Source organism: Phoxinus phoxinus (genome assembly GCF_949152265.1).
Source record: "Phoxinus phoxinus genome assembly, chromosome: 19".
In the NCBI taxonomy this organism is placed as follows: Eukaryota; Metazoa; Chordata; class Actinopteri; order Cypriniformes; family Leuciscidae; genus Phoxinus; species Phoxinus phoxinus.
In genome coordinates this window covers 9,814,450-9,842,079 of record NC_136894.1, presented here as the reverse complement: position 1 = coordinate 9,842,079, position 27,630 = coordinate 9,814,450, and the positions used below count along the sequence as shown (strand labels likewise).

Genomic DNA, 27,630 nt, shown 5'->3' with positions numbered 1-27,630 from the left:
ATTGTTTTATTTAACACGAATAAACCTTCTGGTTTATCTAAACTAATCTGAACCTAATTGGAGAAATACAGCACTGCATTGCTCTATGCTCACAAGATAAAAAATTCTTTCCAAACACTGTCTGTGACTCTCAAATGACTCTTATCCAATCTTCTGTTGACACATATTGATTAGAGCGTGAACCTGAACTCTGTTGCCTATTTTGTGTATATTTTTAAGTAATGTCACTGTCAGTGGACGCCCCCTTATATGTGTGAGTAAACAGTAAAGTTACATTCTCCACGTGGCATGTCATATACTGTACATCCTTTGTCTTACAAATAAAGGTTATTTATGTTCCATATGGAACCTTTCCATTGGTAGGCTACTTAAGAAATAAGTTTCTTTAAAATATTCTTCACACTAAGAAAAACATATTTAAGAAATGTTGACTGAAAGGTTCACACAACCCACAATGGTTCTTCAATGCACCGAGCACAACCTTTGATGACTGATGTCAAAAAAGTGTAAAAATATCATGTACCAAACATCTCATCATACACAATTAAGCAACAGTAGTACTATGTCCCCCATGCCATGCATATTTTCAAAAATCTTTTCTTTACTATTTAAACGTGTGGTCATGCGTCAGCATGTTGACGTCACGTTCCTGCCCCCTAGCATAGGGTGAGAAATCATCCGAGGCGGAAGAAGGAGGGGTTTGTGTTAGATGAATGGCTGTTTGAAGGGGGAGGAGGATCTACTCACTCAAATTACTACTACACCCGGCTGGTACAAGGATCGGTAGAAACAGGTTGATCCCAAACAAAACGGTTTACGCGAACAGGATCAGTATTTAATGTTTTTTTTTAAAGCCGGTATATTTTCGATTTCTTCTTTTGTCAATATCATTCAGTAACAGGGTTCTCGTAAGAGATTTGCAACGTAAATTTTCAAGAACGACATGGCAAGAGGAGAGGGCGCAGAGCAGTACTCCAATGCAAGTCTCCTGCAAAAAACCAGCCCAGATGAAATCAAATTGGCAGCAAAGGTAAGAAACTTAAAATAAATCATGCCTTCATTCAGTTATAAGTTTATTAGCAGCCAACATATTTCCCATGAATTCCCGGTTGAACAGCCACGTAGGAGCGGCTCGTGCTGATATAACTTACGTGTCATTTTGTCAGGATAAATTGAGCGCGCACGCCCCACTCGCGAACCGTTGAAATTATAACGTTGGCATTAACGTTATAATCAACGATTTTTTTTACCGATGCCACATTAATTATCCCTTCTGTTGGTTGTTTATGCCATCAGAGTTGTAATTTTATTACATTTCATTGCTCGTTTACATAGTAGACCGGTGTCGGTTTGAATGGGAGTCGCTGTTTGAATGTCTGTGAGAATAGCTTAAAATATGCTTCAGTTAGCCTAGCTAACGTTATTGAATTGAACTATTTTAAGTCAAATTAGGTAAAGCGTAAAGAAAGTTGTTTGTGTGTTCATTTCCCCTAAACCCAATATCAAATAATTGTTAAATATAGTGCTAAACTAATTAAGATAAGGGGTAATATTACAATTAAATTATTTTGATTGGTTGATTCTGATTGGCTTATTTTTATGTGCACGACTATGCAGCTCCATACCACTTCACTAAATTATTTAAAGGATTTTAATGCAAAAGACTCCCAATAATATAAAAACTAATTTGGAGAACTATGTTTCCCATCTAAAAAGTGAATTGAGAATCATCTCAAGGTTTCGATGCTTTTAGAATGGTTGGAAATTAATGTACACTTCCACCTGGCTTCATGCCCACATTACTACTTTGGGGTCTGCATTGATTTTCAATAATTCAATGGTTTGTCGTCAGTTATTCCTTAAAAATGAAAATATAGCAATTAGTCTACCAATCAACAAGATGTAAACATTTGGGTGTCACACAAAGCGTTAGTGAATTGACCCCATATGGATCCAAGTCTAGATTACATATGCCACATCATCAGAATGAACAATCATAGTCATTTGATTTATTACCGTAGGTTGATTGTATGTGATATGACTTTATTGCTGTAAAACGTGGTTTGCTTTTATTGCTGTAGGCTATGTAGATAAGCTAAATTAGTCATTTAGTTGCTGCATTAAAAGCAGCTCTTAGATGATCTCTCTGTCCCATTTTAATGGTTAAAACGCCATGATGTAAATTGAGAGTGGCTGGTGTCTTAATACACGATCATGGCAAAGATGAAAGTGAAACATGACTTCAGAGGATGGCGTCACAGTTCCCTTCCTAGAAATGTTTGGTATTTTGTGGAAATTTCCTGTTCAACTGCAAAATTTCTCTGTTTAGTCTGTCATTACAAGACCACCATTGTGTCTTTCTATACTTCCTTGACCTTTTTTTAGCAACTTTATTTACCTCAAAACTGTGTCTCGCCATCACAAACGAAGCAACATGCAGTCCAGAATTAATGAAAGCCCCAGTCACATAACAAGCCAACACATCCTCTATTAACAGTGCTTAGTGAAGTGACACAAATAGTGAAAACAAATCATTGTTCTCTGTTTCTGCTATGTTGGCTCTGTTGCACTGTCAGTCAGTTGGGCCTTCCAACCACAAGACTGTAATACAGTGTCTTCATTTATGTTGGAGTGTTAAGATTGTCCTAGTGTACTTTAAATGAGTTAAAGGCTTTATGGGAACGGCTTGTGCAATAAAGCCAGAGATAGTGACTTCTGATCAGCACATTGCAACTTTAATGTTTTATTTTTGTAGGATACATGTGACAGACACTCAGCTCTGTTGTTAGTAATGACAAATGTATTTGAAGTCACCAAACTGACTGAATATCACACCCTCACATTTCTTGATAAATGGTCTCAAATTTGAACTAGGCTAAATGACTGTCTCGGAGTCTCTTGAAAACTGTTGATGTGCTGATGCTAATCACAGAACGCCTCCTACATTTGTGTTCAGTGGTATTTCTTGCATGATGAGGGCTCATATCTTGACCCAAATATTAGAAGCTACATGGCTGTATGGCGAATGGGGTTATGTTTGGATTAGGACCAAACAGCAAGTCAAGCAGAAATGCATAGTATTAGCATAATTGAAACCGGCGTTTGTCTCAGAGTGGAAACCCTAGCCATTCTACAACTTAAGCCAAATTACAAGCGTGTCTGGCCCTAGTGAGCCTATTTACACCACAATTAGGTCAGTTTAAATCCCAATTGAACTTCATATGAACTTCATGAATTCATAATCCCTATATTTTGAATGATTTGGATGTTTTTCATCTGGTTTCTTCTTTTTTTTTTTAATAGCATGAATCAAAAGGCCAGTTGTCGGTGTGCAACAAGTTGTGTTATGCCGTTGGAGGAGCACCATACCAGATAACAGGATGTGCAATCGGCTTCTTCCTTCAGATCTACCTGCTGGACGTTGCTTTGGTGAGTAGAGCTAGCTGTGTGATTGCACTTTGTGGTACACTACACATTTGTGTCTCATAACTTTCTTTTTCTTAAAACCATTATTTACTTTTGACAAACCATTATCTAATCTTAAATTAATCTAACTTTGAATAGAACTAGTTTTCATCACATCAAATGTTACTTCAAATGATTTTGGCCCATCCCACATCCCCACCTCAGAGGTCTTGATTATTCTCAACTTTATACAATTAAAATCATATGATATAATTTTTTGGTTAATGTGTTTTTAATTTAAAATAAAATATACAGGTATATTAAATTATTTACTAGTTTTAAGCACACTATTTAGCTGGAAGACAAGTAAATAATAAAAATGAAATCAATCAATAAATGAGAAATTTTATTTTATTAATTTCAATGTTATGAATTGTGTTGTGTTCCCTACATTTATCAAAAAAACATACCAATAGAAAAAAAACGGGTTATATAATATTTACCGGTAGTTGACCTCCTTAAACTGACGATCAACATCCTCTGAAGATGAACGACACTGCTCTTTTTATTTATTTTTATTAATAACCAGATCGTATTTATTTTTTCTACCTTGAATTTGTGGAAAGGGCCTCATAACAGAAGATCAGGTTGACTTGTAGAATGTAGAATCAGATTGTGATCCTCAGGGGGCAGTGGGTTTCATTACTCCTCCTCGTATAGTCCAATACAACAAGTACAGTCACAAAGGAGGAATTGTACTGGGAAATGAATGGTATTTCAAAGGTCTTTCATGCCATTAACTTTGGGAGGCTACTGTAGTCTTGACAGACTGATTGGCCAGATTAAAGTGTCTGAATAGGATTGTTCTAATAGCCTTCAGTGTTTATCATGTAACTATGGGCTACAGTAGACGGGTTCCCAGTGTGAGTTCTGCTAATGTGTTTAATCCCATAATTAACAGTTATTTCTACAATGCACAATGTCAGCATGAAGCAGTTAGTCTGTGCAACCTTTCAGATTTCTCCAGCAGTTTTAGAGGTGTGTTGTACTGGAAGTAAAGTTGTTTCAACTGAGTAACTCGCTTGTCATGTGCTCCTCCTGAACTCAGTAAGAAGGTGTTGTGGTTCACATAGCCTTCTAAAGAGCATGTTGATTTATTGCGAGAAGTCACATCTTCAACTGATAGTAGTACTAGTGCATATCTTTTCTTTATCACCAAAACAGATTTTTATTTTTCAAATAAACTGTTATTATGTAATATTAGAGCTTTATATTTAAAAAGGTTTAACAGAGCTTTTTAGTATTTACATTTTTTTAAAAAGGTTGTTCAAGTGCTGAAGTCTTTCACAATTTTTTCTTTATTTTCTTTTTATAGCCTAATTGATTAATATTTCATGTTGATATTTCACCTGTTAGTTTGAGATATCATTTAGTCCTAAATAAGTTTGTGGAAAAATCTCAACCAGTGATGTGTGTTTTAGGTAAGGTGATGACATGTTGGTCTTTCTCTTTTCTCGATAGTTGGACCCATTTTATGCCTCCATCATTTTGTTTGTGGGGCGAGCATGGGACGCTATCACAGACCCTACTGTGGGTTTTCTGGTCAGCCGGAGTCCCTGGACCAGATTTGGACGAATGATGCCCTGGTATGTCTTTTTTCACCTCAATTGAATTGAATTTATCCAATGCTTTACTGTCCAGGCCTGTGTGAATTCATACATTGATGTGACGCATTGAAAAAGACTCTTTGTCTTGTTTAAGGAGCATGTTGCCCGTGGTAACTTTCTGCCCTTAGAAAAAATTAGTTTCACAATTCTACCCTCCACAAACTCGGTGGCCACCTTTGTTGCGTTTAAAATACGTCCCAAATGAATCTTTCTGCTCTGACACTTTGTCTTCTGACCCATTTCTCAGTCATTGTGAAATATCAGGAATTGTAGTCTTTAAGTGAGCGAGCCAAGTGTGTCTGGTGATGTTTCTAAGTGAGATGACGCTTTTGGGTCAAGGAAAGCCCCCTGACCTTTCATGGGGGGGTTTAGGGGCGTGATGGGCTGGATACATCACAGTAGCTTTGCCTTTGGCCATTTTGCGTTTTCAGCCAGCCAATCTGATTTGATTCTACATCACACGCATGACTAAACCACTTTGTCAGTGTCCTGACTAGAAACGCTTGCCATTCAACAACAAGAAATTATGTAAATGCTTTTCTTTCTTAACTAGTGTTACAGCATTTTATTATATATGGAGGCAAATGTGCTTAAGAAACCAACATTTGTTCTCAAACTACCTACTGTGCGACAGCATAACTCAGGCTAAAATTTAACTCAACCCTGTTACCCATTTTAGTGTAGTTTTAAGTGTGTAGGCTACATTTCTGTTAATTTATCAGGAGTTTAATATTACTTCTCGCAAAAACAAAATCGCAGTATTTAGACATGACCTGAATGTTGGTAATTTTTGTTGCAAAAATGTCAAACCTCAAAGAAAATGAATATCAAGTTTTACATCCTGAGATCGCTATCAACATTTTTCTGAAGATTTAGGACATAGATTATTGCTCTCTCACTAAACTCAATAAAAAACAAACAAGGAAATGATGCTTAATCTTGCGCCCACATACGCAATATCTGTAATGACATTGATGCTGATGGAGATGTCTGCTTTAGAGGAAGTTCAGAGTGGTCCTCTACACATTGAAGGTTTTCGGGGTTTGTGAAAGTCTTGTTGGGTTTACAAAGAGGAAAATGGGGTTGCAGCAACCAATGAGGCAAATTATCAATTTAAAGGCCTTGAACAAATGGAAATAAGTAAAACATTAAAAACACTCCACAGGATTTCACTTTCTGTGCTTTTTTTTTTTTTTCATACGATGGTCAGTTTGAAGTGTCTCGGTCGCCATGTTCTCAGAAGTAGGAGGTCACTCACTATATGAATAATTGGAAAACCACTTGGAGGAAGTGCTGGGAACGGGGGGGGGGGGGGGGGGTTGGGCTGAGGAATGTGCATCTCCATTCTAACTGGACACGGGGCATTTGAAGGAATCTGTAGGAAGCTGGTGAGAAAGTTCTGCCCTAATGAGCTCAGTTCAGTGACATTGAATCTGAGCAAGATGGTTGTATCCTCTAAGGGTGGTATCATTAGAAGATCCCTAGTGACGCACAGATGTGCTGTGCTGTCACTTGGGACTGAGTGAAAGGTTTGTTTGGTATAGTTATCGGTACATGGGGGAGAAAAAGTCCCCTCTCTCTCACACGTACCCCCATGGAGAATCGTACCTCAAGCCTGTATAATTGAATTTCCTCAATGCTTCATCACATGCATTCTTATTAATAGTCACAAACATGTGAGTTAAGCTATCATAATCCTGAAAGGGAATTCATTACAAGGGTTAGTCACATTTTCAATGGTAAATGAAATGACATGAGCTAAAATACTGAGTAACTAAAGAGAATTTCAATATTTGAAGACATGAAAGTCTCTGATAAATTGCAAATTATTATCAGAGCACATGAACCTAAAAATATATTTTATCTTCCTTAATCCATGGGACATTTTCTGTCTGTAAGCAACTAATCTTGTGGATTGAATTATCAAGTGTGATTCAGCAAATGGCATGATTAAAGAGACGTTTGTTTCGTGTTGCGGGCTCAGGCGGAAGACATTCCCTGTTCCTACTGCATGCCTTGGGGGCTGGGAGGTATATTATTGAGGCAACTCATGAGTGGTCCAACCCACAACACACCACCTCTGTCATCCAATCAGAATGAAGGAAGGCAGACCAGCGCAGCCTCAGTCTAAAAGCAACATACCGAGCACTGTGGGGTTATTTTAGTTCAAATGTCAGCCTTCCTGATACAGTGAGATTTGTTACTATTTTGAACTTTTAACTTGCTGCACCTTTTTGCTACATGTTTGCACTTTGGTATTTTTCCTGCTTTCTGATTAAATATTTTAATAAAAAATAAAAAAAGATTTATACAAGAAACTCTTGAGAAATAAAAAATATATGCAGTATATTTTCATAACAAATGTTTTAATAGATTGCATAATATTATTGTATTATAGTAGCCTGGGTGCCAGCCCGAACCCCGCCCACAACATTTTTTTGGTCTGGAACATTCTGCCTAGAATATGAGTATGACGAAGTCAGGCTAGTACTATAGTATTGTAGTAGGATAAAATATAGTTGATATAAGTGAAAATGGCTGTCAGTCATTTCTGATGGCAAAGGTTTTGTTGTTTTTAGTTCCCAAGATATTATGGTAAATGCCCTCTTATAACCTTCCATCCAACAAACAAACTCAGTCCTACCTTTTTGGCCTATTAGGCTTGTATAGAAACGTATTTAATGATGTGTTATTAACAAAGTTCGGGAGGAGCATGTTCAGATAATTAAACCTAATTAAACGCCTGTGGAGCACATTCAGATAATCAACCCAATAAATGAGTTAAGAGGTGTATGTATATATATATATATATATATATATATATATATAGCGCAGACTTACCTGTTCGTTGACAGTTTAACACCATCCACGCCCCCGCCCCTTCCGCCGGGCCAAACTTCCTATATACGTGTACATTTAGGGCATGACAATTCTGTCTAATCTAAATGTTAGCAGGGTGACATTTTTATAATGTTTATCTTATTATAATCTTATTATAATTATTATTATAATAATTATTTATTATAATTGGTTTATCATTTAACAATATTTTGTTTTTAAGTGAGGCTAAAATTCCTGCACATACATGATGACAATAGTATCATTGGAAACATTTGTGGTACTAAAACATATTTGTGGTGAATCATCATTCTGAACATATTTGTGCATTTAAATGAAGTAACATGACTCGAGTACCAAAGAAACGCAACCCAAACAGGTTCCATGCTGAATCTGTAAACATTTTCTGGTGCTGAACGCGGGGTAAACATCTGCAGAATGGCTTTAAGCATGGGTAGTACTACACTTTTGAGTACTGCAGTCTATTAGTAACTGAAAGCGTTATGGAATTAGCCTAAATATTTAATAAACAAACAGCAAAGGGGTGGAGCGTACTAACTGAATACAAACATTCACATTCTGCGTAATTCTGTGGGCTCCGATTCTGTGAAGGTCTACTCAATAAAAACTGCCAAGTGAGGTTCGGCTTTTTCCATAAACACTTTTTTTTGGGGGGGGGGATGATGTCGGGCTTTTCCACTCGGCATGTTGAGTCACTCTACCGGAAAAGCAAAGTGTGGCCACACCACTAAGTTCTATGAGGCTATTTCCTTGTACACAAATGACAGATAAGAACCGACACTGTATTTCCACCAAAGTATCCTGTTTGATGAACAAAGACAGGACGTTATGCAATAAATTCTTTGATCGCTTAACGTGTTCGACAGCTGGTGACAACATCATAGCCTTTAGACAGCAAATGGAGAACTGAAATTACGTGTTTGGTGTAATTTGCTTGACACGTGTTGTGAATGTAGCTAACGCCTCACTTACTGTACTTCAGCTATGTTTATTGTCTTATGGAACCAGAATACCAACCCTGTAGTTTTATTCCAATGTAATTTTTTATTTTTTTATTTAATAAAATTCACCCTTTGTACCTTTTTACCAATGTCATACATCTTTTCCATACAGGATCATTCTGTCTACCCCATTTGCTGTGCTGTGCTATTTCCTCATCTGGTACGTGCCGCCTGTTGACCAAGGCAAGATTGCCTGGTACTTGATCTTCTACTGTCTCTTCCAAACATTACAGACCGTGAGTAACCATTTTATACCGACCATAAGTTGTAGCCTATATGTTTTTACCTACATTGCCTTTGACCTTTTGGCATCTTCTGTTTCCCAAAAAAAAACAGTGCTTCCATGTACCATACTCTGCTCTTACCATGTTTATCAGCACTGAACAGAAAGAGAGGGATTCGGCCACAGCCTACCGTGAGTTTTAAAGCATCTACAGCATCTACTTTATACTCTGGTTCCCATTTGCACGACTAACCACTTATCCGTTATCTCAGGAATGACTGTTGAGGTTTTGGGCACGCTCATTGGCACTGCTGTTCAAGGTCAGATTGTGGGAATGGCTAACGCTCCCTGTATCAGCTCTAGAGAGGTCCTGAACTCCACAGATCTACTGGCGTCTCCCTATGTCAACGTCACTGAGCCTCATCCTTCACTAGATAATCTGGTAAGGAATTTTTTATTTTTATTTTTTGAGGTTGACTATTAAATTCGTTACATTGGTATTAAACGCCTGGTCTCTTATGGTTCCCACAGAGAAATGCTTACTTGATCGCGTCTGGTGTCATCTGCATCATTTATGTTCTCTGTGCCGTGGTCTTGTTCCTTGGTGTGAAAGAACGAAAAGGTAAGTGCTTGTACTATTGCAAATATGCCACAATTTCGAAATTTCACATTTCAAAATGTTTTTGAAAGAAGTCTCTTATGACAAGGCTGCATTTATTTGCTAAATACATTGAAATAACACAATATTACTGTTTTAATTTAAAATAATTGTTTTCTATGGAATATATTTTTTAATGAATTTATTCCTGTGATGGCAAAGCTGAATTTTCAGCATCATTACTCCAGTCTTTAGTGTCACATGATCCTTCAGAAATCATTCTATGCTGATTTGCTGCTAGATAAACATTTCAAATTATCTGTACTGTTGTACTGATCAATATTTATGTGGAAACCATGATACATTACCCTTTTCAGAATTCTTTATGAGTAGAAAGTTCAAAAGAAAATATTTACAGTTAAGTCTTATCTTTTTTTAATCATGCTGACCCCAAACTTTTGAATGATACTGTAGATTGGTCTTTAAAAACCATGTAAAATCAAAATGTAAGGCTTACTTTTAAGCCTTTAGTTCATGCCTGTTAGCTATGAGGTCCTTTAATATGCTTGCAAAAAAGTTGACATAAGTTATGCAAAGATTAAATGCAGGAAATCGACCAAACATCAAATCAGCCGACAATCATGGCTTTGATGTAAACACATTTTTTCTCAAGGGGAACTATCACTTCAATATCTTTTGACCCAACATGTGTGTATTCTGTGCTCATCAAGCAGTTTCATGCGGTTGATTGCAGATGTTCGTTTCTACACTGATCGGGTTACTTTGAGTCAGTAGTTTTCCCACGAGCAGAGCTCAGCTGGTCCCAGGGAAATGCCGGTAAATAAGCTCAGCAGGGTGATTAGCTTTCACCGCACAGAGAGGTGTCTAAATGTGGCGCATGTTAAAAGGTCTATTTTGAACCAAAATATTGAGCCTTAACAAGCAGGCCTACGTGAGGTGTTGTGGGGGAAGACAAGCACAGTTCTGACTTATTTTGCGTCATACGCATGATGGATCAAACGATTTAAAAAATTATTTTCCTGGGCGGCTTATTTTGGCAGCTCCCTGACATGTACACATTTGTGCTCACCAATACTTTTTAATAGGCTAAAACCTGAAAATTGTTTGGGGAAAAGTTAGTTTACTATTGTAAACTCTAGTTTCCCCAGTGCTCTGGTGTTTATTGCATTTGTTGTCGCACCATTAATTGCCATTTGTTTGATTTGGTGCCACTTTCCGTCATCTCACCTTGCCTCTCTCTTCTTTTTAACAGAGACCTGCAGGATTAGAACTGAGCCCATGTCATTTTTCCAGGGCATTCGTATGGTTATGGGTCACGGTCCATATGCCAAGCTGGTCATGGGCTTCCTCTTCACCTCTCTGGCCTTCATGGTGAGTCCTTGTGCAAATGATTCCGGTTGAGCCGTGGTCACCAGCAGTCATTTTGGTCATTTAAACAGTGACCGCCGTAGAGGAGCACTGTGAGCTTTGGCAAACTCTTTATTTGTTAGGTTTTGCTAGAGTGTCTTACTATACAGCTTATTGTGTCTATAAATATTTCTTGCAGTTTCTAGAGGGGAACTTTGCACTATTCTGTAGCTACACCCTGGGCTTTAGGAACGACTTCCAAAACATCCTGCTCGTCATTATGGTAAGCATTATAAAGGTCTTTTAATGTGTGTTTTGAATGGATTTTGACTGACAAGTGTACAAAAGGAAATAACTTCAAACGGGTCCATTATATAATGCAGTTTGCTATTTGCGTTATACAAAATCTATTTGGACTGTTTTTTGGAATAGACTAGTATTTCCTGCATTGCCGTTTAACCGCAGAAAGGTTTTTACTGTTGAGAGTATTGGATAGAAACCAGATTATTGTTTGTGGAAGAAAAAGGTGTTCATCTAGTTCTGGAGAACAACAAATGTCTTGTTCTTACACTTTTGTCCTTGAAATCTTAAATGAATCTGGGTTTTAAACACATGTTCAATAAGAGATAATTATTGTAGTCGTGTGAAACCCAGTCTGCTGACTGGTTGATGGACTGATATTTAGCATTTAAAAAAACATATTTTTTATTAGGCATCATCTGATCTAAATAGTTTTTTTTTATCATCTAAATCTTTTATTCATATTTTTTTTATAACATTTTTATTCTAATTTAGTAAATATAGATAAGATGACAAATGTTTGTCCACCAAATCAACATGTGGTTTGACCAACATGCAGAAAAAACCCCAACAAAACATAAATATGGAAGTGATATCATAGTGATATTCAGACCCCTGCAGAATCTGATTCTTTTTTTCAGTGAATAAGTCTCTTAAAATATCACATAATTTGACCTTTTTATAACAAAATTGTTCAAGCTGTAAAGTGTTGTTTAAAGCGTTTATGATTTTAAACATGATTTTAAACATTATGATCATTTCATGGTTTTGTCATATATATACTTTTTCTTTTTACCTTGAAAAATATATGTAACTTAAAAAAATCAAGGTGTGTACACCTGCATGTATTGCTGTATTAAAAGTCTGTTTGGAAGTGGTATAAAAGTTGATCAAAGCAACTTGAATAGAACTTGACGCGTGTTTTAAACAAAAATTAAAAAAGATTTCCCCTTCTTTTTTTATCCAGCACAGTCATTGACCCAATTCTATTTTAATTTCCTCTATTTTAGCTCTCCGCCACACTTGCTATCCCATTTTGGCAATGGTTCCTCACGAAATTTGGCAAGAAGACTGCCGTGTATATTGGGACTACAGTAAGTATTGGCAGTGGCACACAAAACCTTAACTGACCTACATCGTCTTGTCATCTAACGAAAACTTTTTGATTCCCGTTACTGACTGTTTATATTCTCTTTACAGTCTGTGGTGCCTTTCCTAATCTCTGTTGTGTTGGTGCCAAGCAGTCTTTATGTGACATACATCGTGGCTTTTGCGGCTGGAGTCAGTGTAGCAGCGGCTTTCCTTCTGCCCTGGTGAGTACCTGATGATTATAAAATACACAAATATAGGTGTACGCTTCCAAATTTGAGGCACTGTTTTCATGCATGTTTTCCTATGTGCTCAGGTCAATGCTTCCCGACGTCGTGGATGATTTTAAAGTCCAAAATCCTGAATCTCAGGGCCATGAAGCCATCTTCTACTCCTTCTATGTGTTCTTTACCAAGTTTGCTTCTGGAGTCTCATTGGGGGTCTCAACTCTTAGTCTTGAGTAAGTTTCCACAAACACGTACACGGAATCCTTTTCGAAGCTATCAAGGCTTTTAAAGTTGGATTAGAGTCTGCATGATCGAATAAGCCTTTTTTTTTCTTTTTTTTTTTACTGTATGAGAATAAGTCTGGCCTCCTGACCTTCAGATATAATGCGATTAGTGCCTCTCTCTTATGGGTCTTTTGGCTCTGGAGGCCGTGACCAGGACAGTGTTTCATGTGTGATTCAGTGCTCAGTCATGAGGTTGGATTTATCGGAATGAACATTAATAGCATGCTAATCTCCCGTTTCTTGCTCTTTGAAACAGTTTTGCCGGCTATGTGACGAGAGGTTGCACGCAACCCGCCGAGGTCGATTTAACCTTGAAGATCCTGGTGTCTGCCGCTCCGATAGTCTTGATCATTATCGGGCTGTTAATATTCATCTCCTATCCCATCGATGAGGAGAGGAGACAAGGCAACCGCAAACTTCTTAATGAACAAAGGTAAAACCACCTATTGAGTCTATCACATGTCTTGCTTAAACAAGCTAAGCCAGCTCAACATTCTTGAAATATTTCAATTTACATGGTACCTTTAAAACTCTAAAGCGGATTAAATGGTATTCATGTGCTTAATTTTTACAATATTTTTGACTGTGACCCATTGATTTTGCCTAACTTTGTCATGTGTGACTTTTTTTTCAGAGAAAATGAGATCGACTCAGAAGCAGACTCAACTGAGCTCAATGCAGTTTAATAGCACCAGAACACTTGACATTACATTGTGCCATTTGCGTCGGACCAACAGAGCCGAAACAAACCGATGCTTTGAACCAACCAGACTGCCTTATGGTAGAGAACTTCCACCCATATTACCCCTACACAACAGCGGATCAACTTGAAACGTAGCCTTGGCCAGCTCAAGTTCAAAGTGCCTTGCCATTTCCACTCGCAAGTGCCAATGGACGCTAGAAATGTTTCTCTGACTTGCATAAATCCGAAGGGCGGGCTTCTGTGTGTATTTGTGCTGCTCTCTGGCATAGGATCTCAAAGCAAACAGACAGCTTTTGATAAGCACACTACATCTATACTGCACTAAAAAAAAGATCTGAGGTGGGACACGTCTGCTATAAGAAGAAACTTGAAACATTTAGAAAGGTTTTTAAGGTGCTAAACCCAAAAATGCATTTCAATCATGATTGAAAGGTACATTTTGGAAGGAATATCTGTGAAACTGTACATTACGCAAGTAATATTTGTATGTAATTTAATATTTATAAATACTTTTGTGCATCTAACTGAATATACAAACTTGAAACCATGAGACCTAAGTGGGGTTTGATTACATCAAACTAGAATTGCGCACAAAGGGTTATTCTTTATTTCTCATATTACTTTTCTTTGCACACACCACCTATTATCTTCCTTTTTATCCGTTTCTGCTCGCTGAGGGATAAACGTACAAATTTGGTCCTATTCCGATAGTTCTGGATGGATCAGCTAAAGTGTGAATGAAAAGTACAGCTGACAACTGAGGCAATTAACTAGCAGGATGCCATCAGAGTGAGTGGGGTTAAAACGCTTCGTCTGAGGTGAACAAGATTATTTAAGTATTTATTACTTTTGTTTTAAGTCATATGTTGATTTGATTGCGTATGTTTCTCCCCTCTTCCTTAATTTATCTTGTTTAAGGGTCTCAGTCAGTAAAATAAGGGCAATTAGAATAGTTGTCACTGTTGAATTATGTCTAATATGCCATTAATTCCTATGGAAAAGCCAATGTGTTTTATAGGTGACACTGCTGTTTGTTTAGTTGTTAAATTAATCTGATTTCTTCCTGGACTGTTTGTTTAGTCCATGTCCTTTTGTTTTTCTGTATAGTAGTTCTCAAAAGTGCTTTTATTATTGTATAGTAACAATGTCAGTTCAATCCCTGTAACTTCGGTGTCAAAGATTTGAATGCCAAGTGTTTTCCTACCATGTGATATGATATATGTACATAGCCCAGCTGAAAATATGTACATTTCATTTTCTGTCTGGGGGATAATGTAATTACTTGTAAATAACATTTGTGTAAAGTGCTGTATGTTATACATATGTACGTTATGATGATGATGATTGAAATCTCATCAGTGCACTTTTGGATGTTGCATCTGTGAACATTTCTTTATGTTTTTTATTAACACCAGTTTGTGGTGATATGTTGATATTTCTGGTATCAAAAATGACAGTTATTGTATATAATAAATGTGCTGATGGTTGTACATAGATTTTTTTTTTTTTTTGATGGATGGAGGGATGGAATTGTTATAAATGTACATGTGTGTAGTTATTTAAAATAAATGTTACAGAAATGTCTGTTAATAAATACTACCACAATTAATATAAGGATCATCGGTTTTCTTCAGGGTTTGAATGTACAAAATGTACTGAATTTACAGGGTTTGAATTGGTTTTTATTACAAATAAGACCATCAAACCACGGTTATAGTTAAACCACAGTAACCACAAATGAACTATTTGCTACACTAACCATAATTTAACCCATATTTGTAGTAAAACTGGTTCTACATGTTAATCAATCTGACAACAACACGGTTAGGCTAGTTACTACACTTTTGCTATAACACCATGGTTAATTTACACAATCTCTTTTCATAATACAAGTATGAAAACATATAGAAAGAAAGAGGTTGCACATTATGTGGTATGTTTCTTTTTTTTGTGTGTGTCATTGTGTGACAATGCCAATTTTATTCTTTTATTTATTTGACAAATTACGAAACCGTGAAATCGCAAAATTAGATTTGTAAGCTCAGATACACCTCAGTGTCATTATTCCGTCATACATTTTGGTTCTGAAAGAGAGTATTGACTGCGGTATCTTATACTTTGTAAAGTAAAGGTCAGTAGCCTAATCCTAAAAATATTTTAATTTAATTTTAATTAGAACCGAGCGTTGCATGTTGCTCAGGGTAGGAGCGTCCCCTGATGGAGACAGACAGCTATTGCAATGGATCGTAGCTCGTTGTTCTTCAGTCGATTACTCTTCCTGTTGATGAATAGCTGGGCAATTGATTATTCAGAGCTGATGCAACACCACCACACTACAAAAAAGTATTTCGGAAAAAGAAAAAAAGCTCAATGATACATATTTAGTTAGACATATACAATATATTCCACAGATATAAATCTAAATATTTTTATTTAAATGACTGATGATGCTAACCTCTATTCACTGACATGTCTGATGGGGCTTTTATTATGAAACACGTGATGAAATCTTGTTGCAACCGGAAAAGCCTGTCACCGGTACACACGTTTCTCAGCAACCACCGGTGAGCTTTTTTTATTTTATATGTGATCTTTTGTAATCTGTTATTTACTGACATTACAGGATAATTATGACCTCGTATGCCGATTTATTGCCTGCTTTGTAGTGCTTCTATCACTCATTGAAATGGATATTAGACAGCTCATCCTCAGCTATTCATTCATAGCGCACGTCACTTTCTTTTTTTTAAAGACCAGGTCTAAATAACTGATCCTTGAAAATAACTCTGGCTACCACCAGAATCACATGTAACTGTCTTTTACTTAATCTGCACAGAAGCAGCAGACATCATGGGAGAGCAGCTGAGCCCTGATGAGAAGTTCCAGCTCATCACCAGAAACCTTCAGGTGAAAAACAATAGATTCTTAAATCCTCAAAACATATTTAACACTTGAAGTATCTTGTCAAAGGAGCTGTTTTTGTTTAGAAGAGATTCATTTGAAAGGTTTCTGATTTCATTTTTGCATGTGCCATCAGTTCTATGGAGCCCCAAACTGGCAGACAAAAAGTAAAACCAATAAATAAATATATATATATATGGTGGGGAAAAAAATAGTAATGTAATAGGAAAATAAATAAAGGAATACATGTTTTATTTAATTCAATAATTTAATAGTTTTGTTTAATTTAATTTGATCCTGAATTTAGTTTTGTATTACTTTTTGCTTTCATTTATTATTTTCTGCATGTACTTCTTACATTTATTTTTATTCTCTTTAACTAAATGGATAATTTAAAAATAAATAAATATCAGTTTTATATTTATTTATTTATGAGTTTATTTATTGTTATATTTATTTATTTTCACATTTTAGGGAGGGCAAATTAATTTAGGGTATTATTACCGGTAAATGAAAATGGAAATAAATACACGAGGGAATAAAGAAATATAAAAATAAATGAAAGAACAAATAAAGAAATAATTAAATACAGAAAATAAAAAGCAATTAAAAAAAATTACATTTAGTTATATATCAATTATCATCCATCCATTCATCCATCCCATACTTACTGTTTCTGCCACTGTTGTTTTCAAAGGAGGTTCTTGGTGAGGAGAGGTTGAAGGAGATCCTGAAGGAGAGGGAATTGAAGGTTTACTGGGGAACAGCGACCACAGGCAAACCCCATGTGGCTTACTTTGTCCCCATGTCAAAGATCGCTGACTTCCTGAAGGCGGGCTGCGAGGTTTGACTTTGGCGTTCTGTATTAGTTCTGAATTACTGTTGTCAGCATATAAGCACTTATTTCTGGTGTGTATACCTATTTGTGTTTTTGTTCTATAGGTGACCATCCTCTTTGCTGATCTCCATGCCTACCTGGACAACATGAAGGCTCCCTGGGAGCTGCTGGAGCTCAGGGTGAAGTACTATGAGCAGATCATTAAGGCTATGTTGGAGAGCATTGGAGTTCCCCTTGACAAACTCAAATTTGTCAAAGGCACAGACTTTCAGCTCAGCAGGTAAACGCTCCTCTTCGTTTAAATACTGTAATTCAAAGAACTACATCGGATGATAATTGACCAAGCACAATATCTAATTTATAGATATTCCAAGCATTGTACTGGGAATTAGTTTTTACTAGGGGTGTAACGGTACACAGACGTCACGGTTCAGTAAGCCTCGATTTTGCGGTCATTGTTCGATACGAGTTCGGTACAACAGGAAAAAGCAACAAATCCCCAATACTAGGTTTTTTCATTTATTTTGAACAGTAGTGCAAATGACAGTTTGTTCCACCTAGCAGCTTTTAGTCCCCGCTGAGGTAGATGGTACAGTATAGCCTCCTTTAGTGTATTAAGCACTAAGCAGTAAACAGAATGCACTCGCATACGTCTTTTTTTTTTTTTAGGGCTGATAAAAAAACCTCAGACAACGAATAACACGAGCGACTTCCTGCAAAATAAAATATGCAGTAAAAATGCTAACCTCCGTGCACTCCTTCGCCTCTGCTCCTCGATATAGTAGAGCAGTTGTATTTGCAAATGCAAACAGGCCAAAAGCGTTTGCACAAAAGTAAAAATGAGTACCACCATAAAGGGATACTTCAGGATTTAGCATTAAGCTTTGTATCAGTAGAAAATCTGTTGTATTTTCAAATTACCGTGCTTCCCTCCCTCATATCCCCCTGAGATGAGAGATTTATGTATTTTTTGTCTGTAAAAAATCCTCCGATGATGCAAACATTTTCTGGCTTTTCTCTGTCTAGAAGGCTCCAAATTCAAAAATAATTTCACATCTCTACTACATTAATGACCCATTTTAAATACACATTCATCTTTACAGAGGTGAAGTATCCCTTTAACAGCATCCATGATCAGTACCCAAACAAACTGTAAACAAAGGGCGCTCGCATGACAATAAGCATTTTCTGGCGCATAATGTGATGTTTGAGAACCTAAAACCCCGTTTCTACCAGTTGACACGGCAACATAAACCGGCGTTATCAGAAATCTCCACTTTGGCTGGAGTTTTTAGAAACAATCGTTTTCTGTGATAAAAACAGGGTTTTCGTGTAAATGAGAGGCCAAACCGCAGGGAAATATCTGCGTCTTCCCTTCGTGTAAACGGGGCATTCCACTGCGTGATTTTTGTCTCTTATAACAGTGGATAGATACAACTTAAAAATACTGGTCATACAGAAATAAGATAAGATAAGAGTTAGACGTCATTCGTAAAGTTTTTTTTTATTAGTGTACACTCACACAAAAAAAACATTGTGCTTTTGTAAAATAAAGAAAACTAACAGGACTCTGCTTTTCTGCCGTCCTGGTTTCCTTTCCGTGAAGTTAGTGGAGCGCATCACAAAAATGTATTGAAACTCAACGTATAAGCTACTAGCAAGCTCTCGCGTGCACTCTGAACTCTTGTTTTGGGTCGGTGCATCGATCGTCTCTTCTTCTGCTCTTTTTCCTGCTGTGGTGGTTAGCAAACAGTGTTGAATTACCGCGTGCGCCCCCTTCAGGATTGAAGTGTGGATCGCCTGTGACTAACTGGATTCGTCGTCTGACTGCATGCACCGAATACTGATGTCCGTACTGTGACGGTTCGGGACGAATACATGTACCGTTACACCCATATTCATACATTATGAACAAATATAAAGAAAGTAAATGCAAATTACAATGTCTTCGTGTGGTTGATCTATAATAGAGAGTACACTCTGGATGTTTACCGACTGTCATCCGTGGTCACTGAACATGATGCAAAGAAAGCAGGGGCCGAGGTGGTCAAACAGGTTGAGCATCCTCTTCTGAGTGGTCTGCTGTATCCTGGACTACAGGTATGCACATTGTCTGACCTTTTTTCAAATGAAAGAATTTTTTCATTTTAAAATTTGAATAATCCTTCACAATATTTCTACGGCATTTTTTAACACATGAATGTATTCAGTACTTTTGGGTACTTGGTCCTCCTATTTAAACCTACGTTTTGTAAATAGTGGATGACCTTTTGTTGTTCTGTTCATTGTTCTGATTTGCGGCATATTCCAGACACTTGATATTGTTTTTTATTTCCACCAGGCACTGGATGAGGAGTTTTTAAAAGTAGATGCTCAGTTTGGCGGGGTGGATCAGAGGAAGATCTTCACATTAGCAGAGAAGGTACATTTGAAATTTTTTTTTTTTTTTGAACTACTTCCTATACACTGTATTTTACTTTAGTGTGCCAGTAGGAAATAGAAAATCTCACTGTATTATTACAATATTTATAATTTGATATTTCCACTGGCACACTGAAGCAAAACATAAGTAACGGTCTTAAAACAAATGTTTTTCTGAAGCATCTAATATGCCTAGACTTTTGCATAGTATATATGTGAGTTGGAAGGGACAGGCAAGGGGTGGACCGAATAACCATGCTATTGTACTGTTTTGATGACTCTTTGCTGATCCCCATAAATATGTGTATGGGCATACGGCGTAATTGATAGGTATATTTAGTTTTTTCTTCTTCTTCTTTTGCAGTACCTGCCCTCACTTGGGTACACCAAACGTATCCACATGATGAACCCAATGGTTCCTGGACTGACCGGGGGCAAGATGAGCTCCTCTGAGGCGGTACGCTACCATCTACAACTTTGAAGATTCATATAATCAAAGAATCCTATTGATTCGACGGGACGGGATAGTGGCTTATGCTGTTGTATGTCGTATTGATTCAACATTCTCAAACTTTCATGTCTGATTTCAGGAATCCAAGATTGACCTGTTGGATAAGAGCCAAGAGGTGAAGAAGAAGCTAAAGAAGGCATTCTGTGAGCCTGGAAATGTTGAGAACAATGGGATTCTGTCCTTCGTCAAGCATGTGCTTTTCCCGCTGCATTCAGGTGAGCTCAGGCACACACACAAAAAAATCTTTAGAAAATGTAAACATCTAGTTAAGTGCTTAATGACGTGTTCTTTTTTTCAGAGTTTGCGATTAAAAGAGATCCAAAGTGGGGAGGCGACAAAGTCTTCACTGACTATGAGGAAGTTGAGAAGGACTTTGCTGCAGAGGTATCTGAACAATCATTATCTTTACTATTTAATGTACAAATAACACGTTTACATAAATTCATCATGTGATGACCCCTGCCCTGCTTGTACCTGCAGCAAATCCATCCTGGTGACCTGAAGGCTTCAGTAGAGTTGGCTCTTAACAAGCTGTTGGACCCCATCAGGAAGAAGTTTGAAACCCCAGAGTTGAGGAAACTGACATCATCAGCTTACCCAGAGCCCTCTAAAAACAGTGAGTGAAAATACACAGCCTAAAAACATTTTGGACGCAATCATCGAACATTGTGATCCCATTTAACAATAAAAAAACAAATTGGAGCTTCTTCAAGCTTTCGAATGAGTTTTAGGAAAATGTGCACATTTACACACAGTTTGATTGTCATTGCTTCACAGAAGGAGGAGCGAAGGGCAACCCTAAACAAACCGCAGATGAGGAGGAGGTCATCCCATCCAGATTGGACATCAGAGTAGGCAAAGTCATCAGTGTAGAAAAGGTAGAGACGGCCAGCAATTATTTTACGATTTATTTTTCCAATTAGAGGATGTTTGAATAACCCCTTTTTCTTTACCGGTTAGCATCCAGATGCAGAGTCGCTATATTTAGAGAAGATTGATGTGGGGGAGGAACAGCCACGGACTGTAGTGAGTGGACTGGTGGCCTACATCTCCCAGGAGCAGCTTCAGGACCGTCTTGTAGTGTTGCTATGCAACCTAAAGCCTCAGAAAATGAGAGGGATTGAATCCCAAGCCATGCTGCTCTGTGCTTCAATGTTAGTAGGGCTGATACACCCTAATTTAACTATTTTATTCAATCAATGAAGATTTTCTTATAGTAAACGTCATCTTGTCTTGATCTTTCTGAATGCGATGGCCTTCAGTGAGGGAGAGCCCAGGAGAGTGGAGCCTTTGGATCCACCAGAAGGATCAGCACCAGGAGACCGTGTTTTTGTAGAAAGTTATGAATCCGGCAAACCAGATGATGAATTGAAACCAAAGAAAAAGGTGTTTGAGAAGTTACAGGTATGCGAGTTTTATATTTTTGTACTTAAACACTCATTATGGTATCACTGTCTTATTCTTGGTTGTATGTTTATTTGTCTGATCTCTTCAGGTGGATCTGAAGATCTCAGGCGAGAATGTTGCACAATGGAAAGAGCAAAATCTGATGACCAAACTAGGACAGATCACGTGTAAAACACTGAAAGGTGGAAATATTAGCTAGACAGTCTTCACCATTTTTCTTAAAATCTTCAAAGCTTGAGTTTCGATGACAACCCAGTTTTCTCATGACAATGCTACCTGACTTGATGGAAAAACAAATGGCTTACAATGCCATTATTTAATTTTTACTGTTTCATTTAGCCGATATAATGGAACACAATTACTGGAGCAGAATACATATGGTATCGTCTGTGCTTTACATTGCATGTATTGCCGTCCAAGATGTTTTACGCATTAAGTACGGCAGTAAATAATCTCATGCTCATTTGTTATAATGACAAATTAAGAATCTTCCAGGAGTTCATCTGTTGTCCTCAAACTCAGGTCTTCCTGTGGTGCCAGTCTCCAGTCTGACCTTTTTTTTAAACGATTTAACCATTAATGGAAACGGTTCAGACATGAACAATCTATATACATAATAAACTGTAATGGGTAAATATTTTAGGATAAGTTTAGTTTGGTTCACAAGGAAACACCTCAAATTTCATGCAATGTAATATTCAGATCTCATCTGATGTTAACCAAACGCATTGAAATAAACAGATGATTCATAACCATTTTTCTTGATGGAAATGTCTTCAAATGTACCTTTGCAGTTTTTGTCATGATCTATTGAAAAGAGATACCTAAATATATTAACCTGAAAATGAAAGTTTGGGAGTCTATTTAAACAAAATTTTACCATGTAAACATTGAGTTAATTCTTGATTAAAGATTATGGGAACTATAACTCATTTGTGTATTTTGCTGTACTGAAAAAAAGCAGCTTTACCAGAGAACATGAAAAGGTTTTCTCTTTTGTGATACACTGTATTTAGTTTGATGAATGAACGAATTACACGGCATACATTAATCAGACAAACAAAATATATGGTGGTATGGGGGGTGTATACTGTGCGTAATGTAATATTTGTATATCCAAGGAATTTAAAAACAGTCGAAACAGGGTAAATCTATAAATATCTTTTAATGCAAACAGAAACAGTGTTGTAATTCTATTCACTCCATTGGAAGTAAATAGTTGCTAAAGTATATGTATATACTGTATATTTTTACACCAATTTTAGAGGGACCGTCAGTCAATACTTTTACTAATTTGCTGGTTCCAACAGAAATGCAGCATTTAGCTTACAAAGTGCTTTAATCTAATGAAAAGTAAATATATAAATGTTTTGTATGTTATATGTTTCAGCCATGGTCAGCATACTTCAGAATTCATAAAGGTAACAGACGGTTCTGTACATATAATTACATATTTGCTGAAAGCCGATTGCAGTAGAACTAAACCTTTCAAAAATTTGTTAGTAGAATCGACTTCTTTCATTAAAGCTAGCAATCAATCTCTGTGCTTCGACATATTTAGATATGTCAAAATTTTAACAGGATTTGACTTTTTTTGCGCCAAGCAGTGATTACTACCACTAGTGACCACTAGATGTCAGTTTAATCTTGCAGTCATTCGCTTTAATAAGTCCACAATAAACGTAAAGTGACTTTTCCCAGAGCACAGAAACTCATTTAGAAAAATACTTGAAAGTTTGTAATAAAGCTATTTAAAAAAAAAAAAAAAAAAACAGATTGGGGAAAAAGCTTTTTGCATACATTTGAAGGCCATTATCAGGCTAAGGCTTTTAAGACAGTTCCGGTATCCATGGATCCTTGATCACAATCTTACTTGGGCTTTTATCACTTGCTTTGTCCTCTTTTCTTTGCCAAACTGTGACTAAACAGTCCAATCAAAACTAAACTCATCCACCATGACTCTTCAACATGCAGTCTCTGTACTTCCTGAAAAAGAAATGTAATTAAAATGATCATTTACATGGTTCCATCTGTATTTCATGCACAAATGGAAATAACCTGTGAATGCTTCCTTACTTGGTTGCTCTTGGCTCCCTAATGATTGTGCTCGCTGGCCAGCAGGATGCACTGGATCACTTTGCCCATTAACTTCAATTCTCGTTATTTGTTTATTTGTCAAGATCTCTGTCTTTTCCGGCGTTACATTCTCCATCTTGTTGGGAGGATTTGTTCCATGCACTGGTTTCTTAGCAACAGGTGGCGGCACTTTAATTGCCTTTTTTGTTCCATTAGTAATCATCATCTTGGCTTGGTCAGAAACATGCATTATCTCAGCTGCAAGTCTCTGTTTGAGACTTGCTTGGACCTCAGGCGAAGAAGGTGTTTCAATGATAACCTTTTTTGTGCTTTTGGAGAATATAAAACTGGCTGTCGATGCAGGGGACTTATGCAAGTCACAGCCGTCTGGTGTTTTAGGGGATGGCACAGGTGAACTAGCAGTGCTAGATGAGGATAAGCGTAGATTGAGCATTGCAGGTACTCTACAGGAGGACATAGCAGCTGTCTTCATACGTATGGCCTCTTGGAGACACATGGATGGGACTGTGGCTGGAGCAGGATTCGACTTAGCAGGTGAGTTGGACTTCAAAGCCAAGGATTTGCGAATAGGCTTTTGTGGTGTTGCTTGACTAGTAAAACTGTGATCCTCATTTGTTGTGGTCTCAGTAATTGGTTTGCTATCATTGTTTATTTGATCTTCCCCAACATTTACAGATCGTAGTCGCACCATTTGAAGCAAGGAAGGTGTGACAAGTGGAATGTTGGCATCTTCCTTTGGAATAGATGTGCTTTTGTGTCGACACAACAGTTCTTTGCTCCTGTTGTCTTTGTTTACAAGGCTCAGGTGCCTTCGTAAGTTAACAATAGATTGGTTTTCCACTGGAAGCGGAGGTGCAAGCGGCACATTGGAATCTGCTTGGCTTTCAGGTGTTGCATGCTCTGATGAATCTTCCCCTTGTACAAATCCATCCGGTAATAAAAAGGACATTTTAGGAGAGGCTACAGTTGTGTTTTCCATGCCATCTAATACTTGGTCCAACAAGAAGTCTGATACATTATTACAAGGCTTATCTTGTTGTCTATTGTCCATACCATTTTGTACAATTTTTTCTGGGAGAATGGTATGCATTTCTGAGTCTTGGTCTGGACTGCTGTCCATATCCGAGGCATTAGATGACACCAGTTCTGTATTGGATTGCTGTTCACATGATTCTTCATGGCAATTGACCAATATCTCAGAGAGGGGTTCATGCATGAATGAAGGAGGTGGTGGGGGGAAGTCAAGTTCATCTTGTTCCTCAAACATCAAGTCAGTAGACTCTTCCATTGGTGGTGGTGGTGGAGGCCAAGAAGACTCCAGGAAAGTCACCTGTTCCTCTTTTTCTTGCTTCTGTTCCTCTTCTTCTTTAGATGGTGGTATAGACACTGAGGAGGCTGACATCTTTTTAGTAGGTGGTGGAGGAGGGTGGTGTTCTGGAGGTGGAGAAGGAGGTGGAGAAATGCCTTTGACATCAGGTACTTCTATACCAAGGGTTTGCATTGGTTTGTGATTCAAAAAGCCCTTTACATGGCAGTGTCTTTGGATCTCCTCATTGGTTTTGTCATTCCTTGGGGAAGATGTGCTCACAATTACTCCATTTGTTTTGACTTCACAGTTTGTTTGTGAGAGCAAACTTTGATCAACTTTGATAGTTGGTACCTTCGTTGTTAGAAGTGATTGACTTCCTCTTTCCTTTTGGTCCTCTACAGTTGTCCCCCCTTGTAAACAAATAGTTTGGTTGACCTCTGCAAGAGTTTCTGGACTTTCTAGTTCATTATGTAATGTTGAGCTTCCATTATGCCTCACATCAGGAGGTTCTGTCGTTGTTTGTTCGTGCACTTGTGGTGATATGGACTCATTTTTTTCTTTTACAGCTTCTTTGTTCTCCATTTGTTCTTCAATCTTCCTTTCTTCTGTTGTCTGTGTCTTTGTGATCATTTGTTCAAGGATTTGCATTGAATTTCCGTTTTGATTTTTACCTATTGATGATTCTTTTTGTTGTTTTTGAAGCTGATGTAACTTATGGGGGTTTGGACCTGGGCCACATAATAGTTCAAGTGTCCGTTTATTATGAATCCAGGTTTCAGGGGGTGGGGGAGATGGGGCTTTTACCTTTGGTGGAGGGGGGATGTTGAACAGTTCCCTAAGAGCATTATTTGGGTGTGTAGGTGTTACCTTGTTTTTCAAGGTAAGCAGAGGGGAGCACTTCAATGGCTCTGATGGAGTGGTGTTGGTTTGAATGTCCTGATGCGCCATATCCGATGTGACTGAAGACAGAGATGTCATTGACGAAGAGACTGAAACCACCGGTGAGCTCTGTACACCTGCTCTCTCTGGTTTTGAAGGCTTAACTCTTCTCTTTCCAGGTGAGGAGGGACTAACCTCTTTAGGAGAATGCGTAGGTGTCCCACTTTGACTTGAGTATCCACTTGAAGGAGATAAAGTCCTATCAAATTTGTTTTCACCAGATTCTCCAGTTTTCTTTGGAGATGAGTTACTAAATCTGACATGACTTCCAGTAAAAGCTTGATCAGGACTAAGTGGGCTAGATTCCACAGATGTCTGGAAATCTCTTAATGAGCTGAGCACGGAAGAATGGACACAACTCTTATTGTTATTGGTGGACTGATGGTCTTCTTTTGCGTTGCTGAGATCTCTACCGATTTGCTCATCATTTGGTGCTATATCTTTGAGATCTTTTATGTCTACACGCTCCCTAGATCTCCGCTTAAGTTTTTCATGATGCAGGGAATAGGTTCTCTGAGGCGGTGGTGGTGGTAGTTTTGTCTTCATTACAGAGAGACTACGAGAGAACGAAAGGCTGTTTCTAACATTGTCCCCTGCATCATCCATCTCCCTGTGGTCCAGTCTGTGATTTGTATCTTTACTGTCAGAACTTGTCCAACTTCTTGAGCTTGTAACACTCATGTCCTTTGGGATTAAATCTGAAACTTCTTTGGTGCTGTCAACAACAAAGGTTGGTAGACACCTTCCTTTTGAAGAGATTGTCGAGGAATTGGAGACGACAGTCTCAGATGATTGCGAATGGCTCTTGTTGGAGCTAGCGGTAAGAGGACCTTGATTTGTCCCACCTCCTGATCGTGAAGAAGCTGGGCTAGCTGATGCTAAACTACTCTTGCTGACTGTACTGGCACTGCGTCGGCTGTGATCATGATTAATTTCAATGATATCTATTGCAGCAGGCAGAACTGCATTTGGAATAATCTTGGATAAATATGTGGCCTGTGGTGAAATAGACATAACGGGACCTTGAGGCTCATGCAGAAAATAGGAAGTGGTCATCCGTGGCACAGCAAGAGACTTAGGCCTCTGTGTAGGGCATGCTCCTAGACCAAGCTTTCGGTTTAACTCATCTTGATAGACAGAATGGATGTGGTTAATTAGGAACTCCTCATCTCTTGATGTCTGAAGAACCTCAATGTTCTGCAGGTGTACACGAGCCCCTTCGTGATTTACTAAAGGGAGCTCTCCATCAGTTGTCGGGATGACAACTGTGCCAGATGAATCCTCTTCATCACATTCTCTGTTTGGAAACTGCTGCATTAAAGTTCCTCTTGCCATATCTAAGTAGAAAAAAAAGCAAAGTAATGTAATTCTTCTAGTTTTGGCTGAATAGCTGTGTAATCTCATATACTTGTCAAAGTTGCTGTTTTAAGAAATGTCATTCTCAAAAACCTGATTTAAAAAAAAAAAAAAAATCTGTCAATAA

The 27,630-nt window shown here is 37.8% G+C and overlaps 3 protein-coding genes across 12 annotated transcripts in view; 2 read left to right on the top strand and 1 right to left on the bottom strand.

Annotated features, from left to right (window-relative positions):
- The first annotated feature begins 688 nt into the window (after positions 1–688).
- On the top strand, positions 689–15,336 carry mfsd2ab (MFSD2 lysolipid transporter A, lysophospholipid b). The gene is made up of 14 exons (XM_079590491.1): positions 689–1,030; positions 3,304–3,429; positions 4,927–5,051; positions 9,045–9,168; positions 9,269–9,347; positions 9,428–9,597; positions 9,687–9,777; positions 11,027–11,145; positions 11,321–11,404; positions 12,432–12,515; positions 12,622–12,734; positions 12,827–12,970; positions 13,278–13,454; positions 13,656–15,336. The coding sequence occupies exons 1-14, from the start codon at positions 944–946 to the stop codon at positions 13,705–13,707; spliced, it is 1,575 nt and encodes a 524-aa protein (XP_079446617.1). The 5' UTR covers positions 689–943; the 3' UTR covers positions 13,708–15,336.
- Positions 15,337–15,966: 630 nt separating this feature from the next.
- Positions 15,967–23,081, top strand: yars1 (tyrosyl-tRNA synthetase 1). The gene is made up of 14 exons (XM_079590490.1): positions 15,967–16,288; positions 16,561–16,631; positions 17,323–17,469; positions 17,568–17,743; positions 19,434–19,563; positions 19,805–19,885; positions 20,249–20,341; positions 20,475–20,610; positions 20,694–20,779; positions 20,876–21,011; positions 21,173–21,273; positions 21,356–21,549; positions 21,658–21,799; positions 21,891–23,081. Exons 2-14 carry the CDS (start codon positions 16,575–16,577, stop codon positions 21,999–22,001), a joined length of 1,590 nt encoding a protein of 529 aa, XP_079446616.1. The 5' UTR covers positions 15,967–16,288; positions 16,561–16,574; the 3' UTR covers positions 22,002–23,081.
- The window catches only part of nhsl3 (NHS like 3), a 77,065-nt gene continuing 72,383 nt past the window's right edge, over positions 22,949–27,630 (bottom strand). For all 10 annotated transcript variants that reach the window (XM_079590481.1, XM_079590478.1, XM_079590476.1 and 7 more), the window contains 2 exons: positions 23,879–27,484; positions 22,949–23,788 (listed from right to left, as the gene is read on the bottom strand). In XM_079590481.1, the coding sequence (XP_079446607.1) occupies positions 23,766–23,788; positions 23,879–27,484 (3,629 nt within the window). In that variant the 3' untranslated portion in view covers positions 22,949–23,765. The remainder of the gene's footprint in view (positions 23,789–23,878; positions 27,485–27,630) is intronic.

Excerpts from the sequence above, each read along its gene's own strand:
- mfsd2ab (XM_079590491.1), top strand. The coding sequence starts at position 944 with ATGGCAAGAGGAGAGGGCGCAGAGCAGTACTCCAATGCAAGTCTCCTG. Across the intron at positions 9,348-9,427 it reads GGATTCGGCCACAGCCTACC|GAATGACTGTTGAGGTTTTG; the intron begins GTGAGTTTTAAA and ends CCGTTATCTCAG. Across the intron at positions 11,146-11,320 it reads TCACCTCTCTGGCCTTCATG|TTTCTAGAGGGGAACTTTGC; the intron begins GTGAGTCCTTGT and ends TATTTCTTGCAG.
- yars1 (XM_079590490.1), top strand. The coding sequence starts at position 16,575 with ATGGGAGAGCAGCTGAGCCCTGATGAGAAGTTCCAGCTCATCACCAGA. Across the intron at positions 17,744-19,433 it reads ACAGACTTTCAGCTCAGCAG|AGAGTACACTCTGGATGTTT; the intron begins GTAAACGCTCCT and ends GATCTATAATAG. Across the intron at positions 20,780-20,875 it reads AGAAGGACTTTGCTGCAGAG|CAAATCCATCCTGGTGACCT; the intron begins GTATCTGAACAA and ends TTGTACCTGCAG.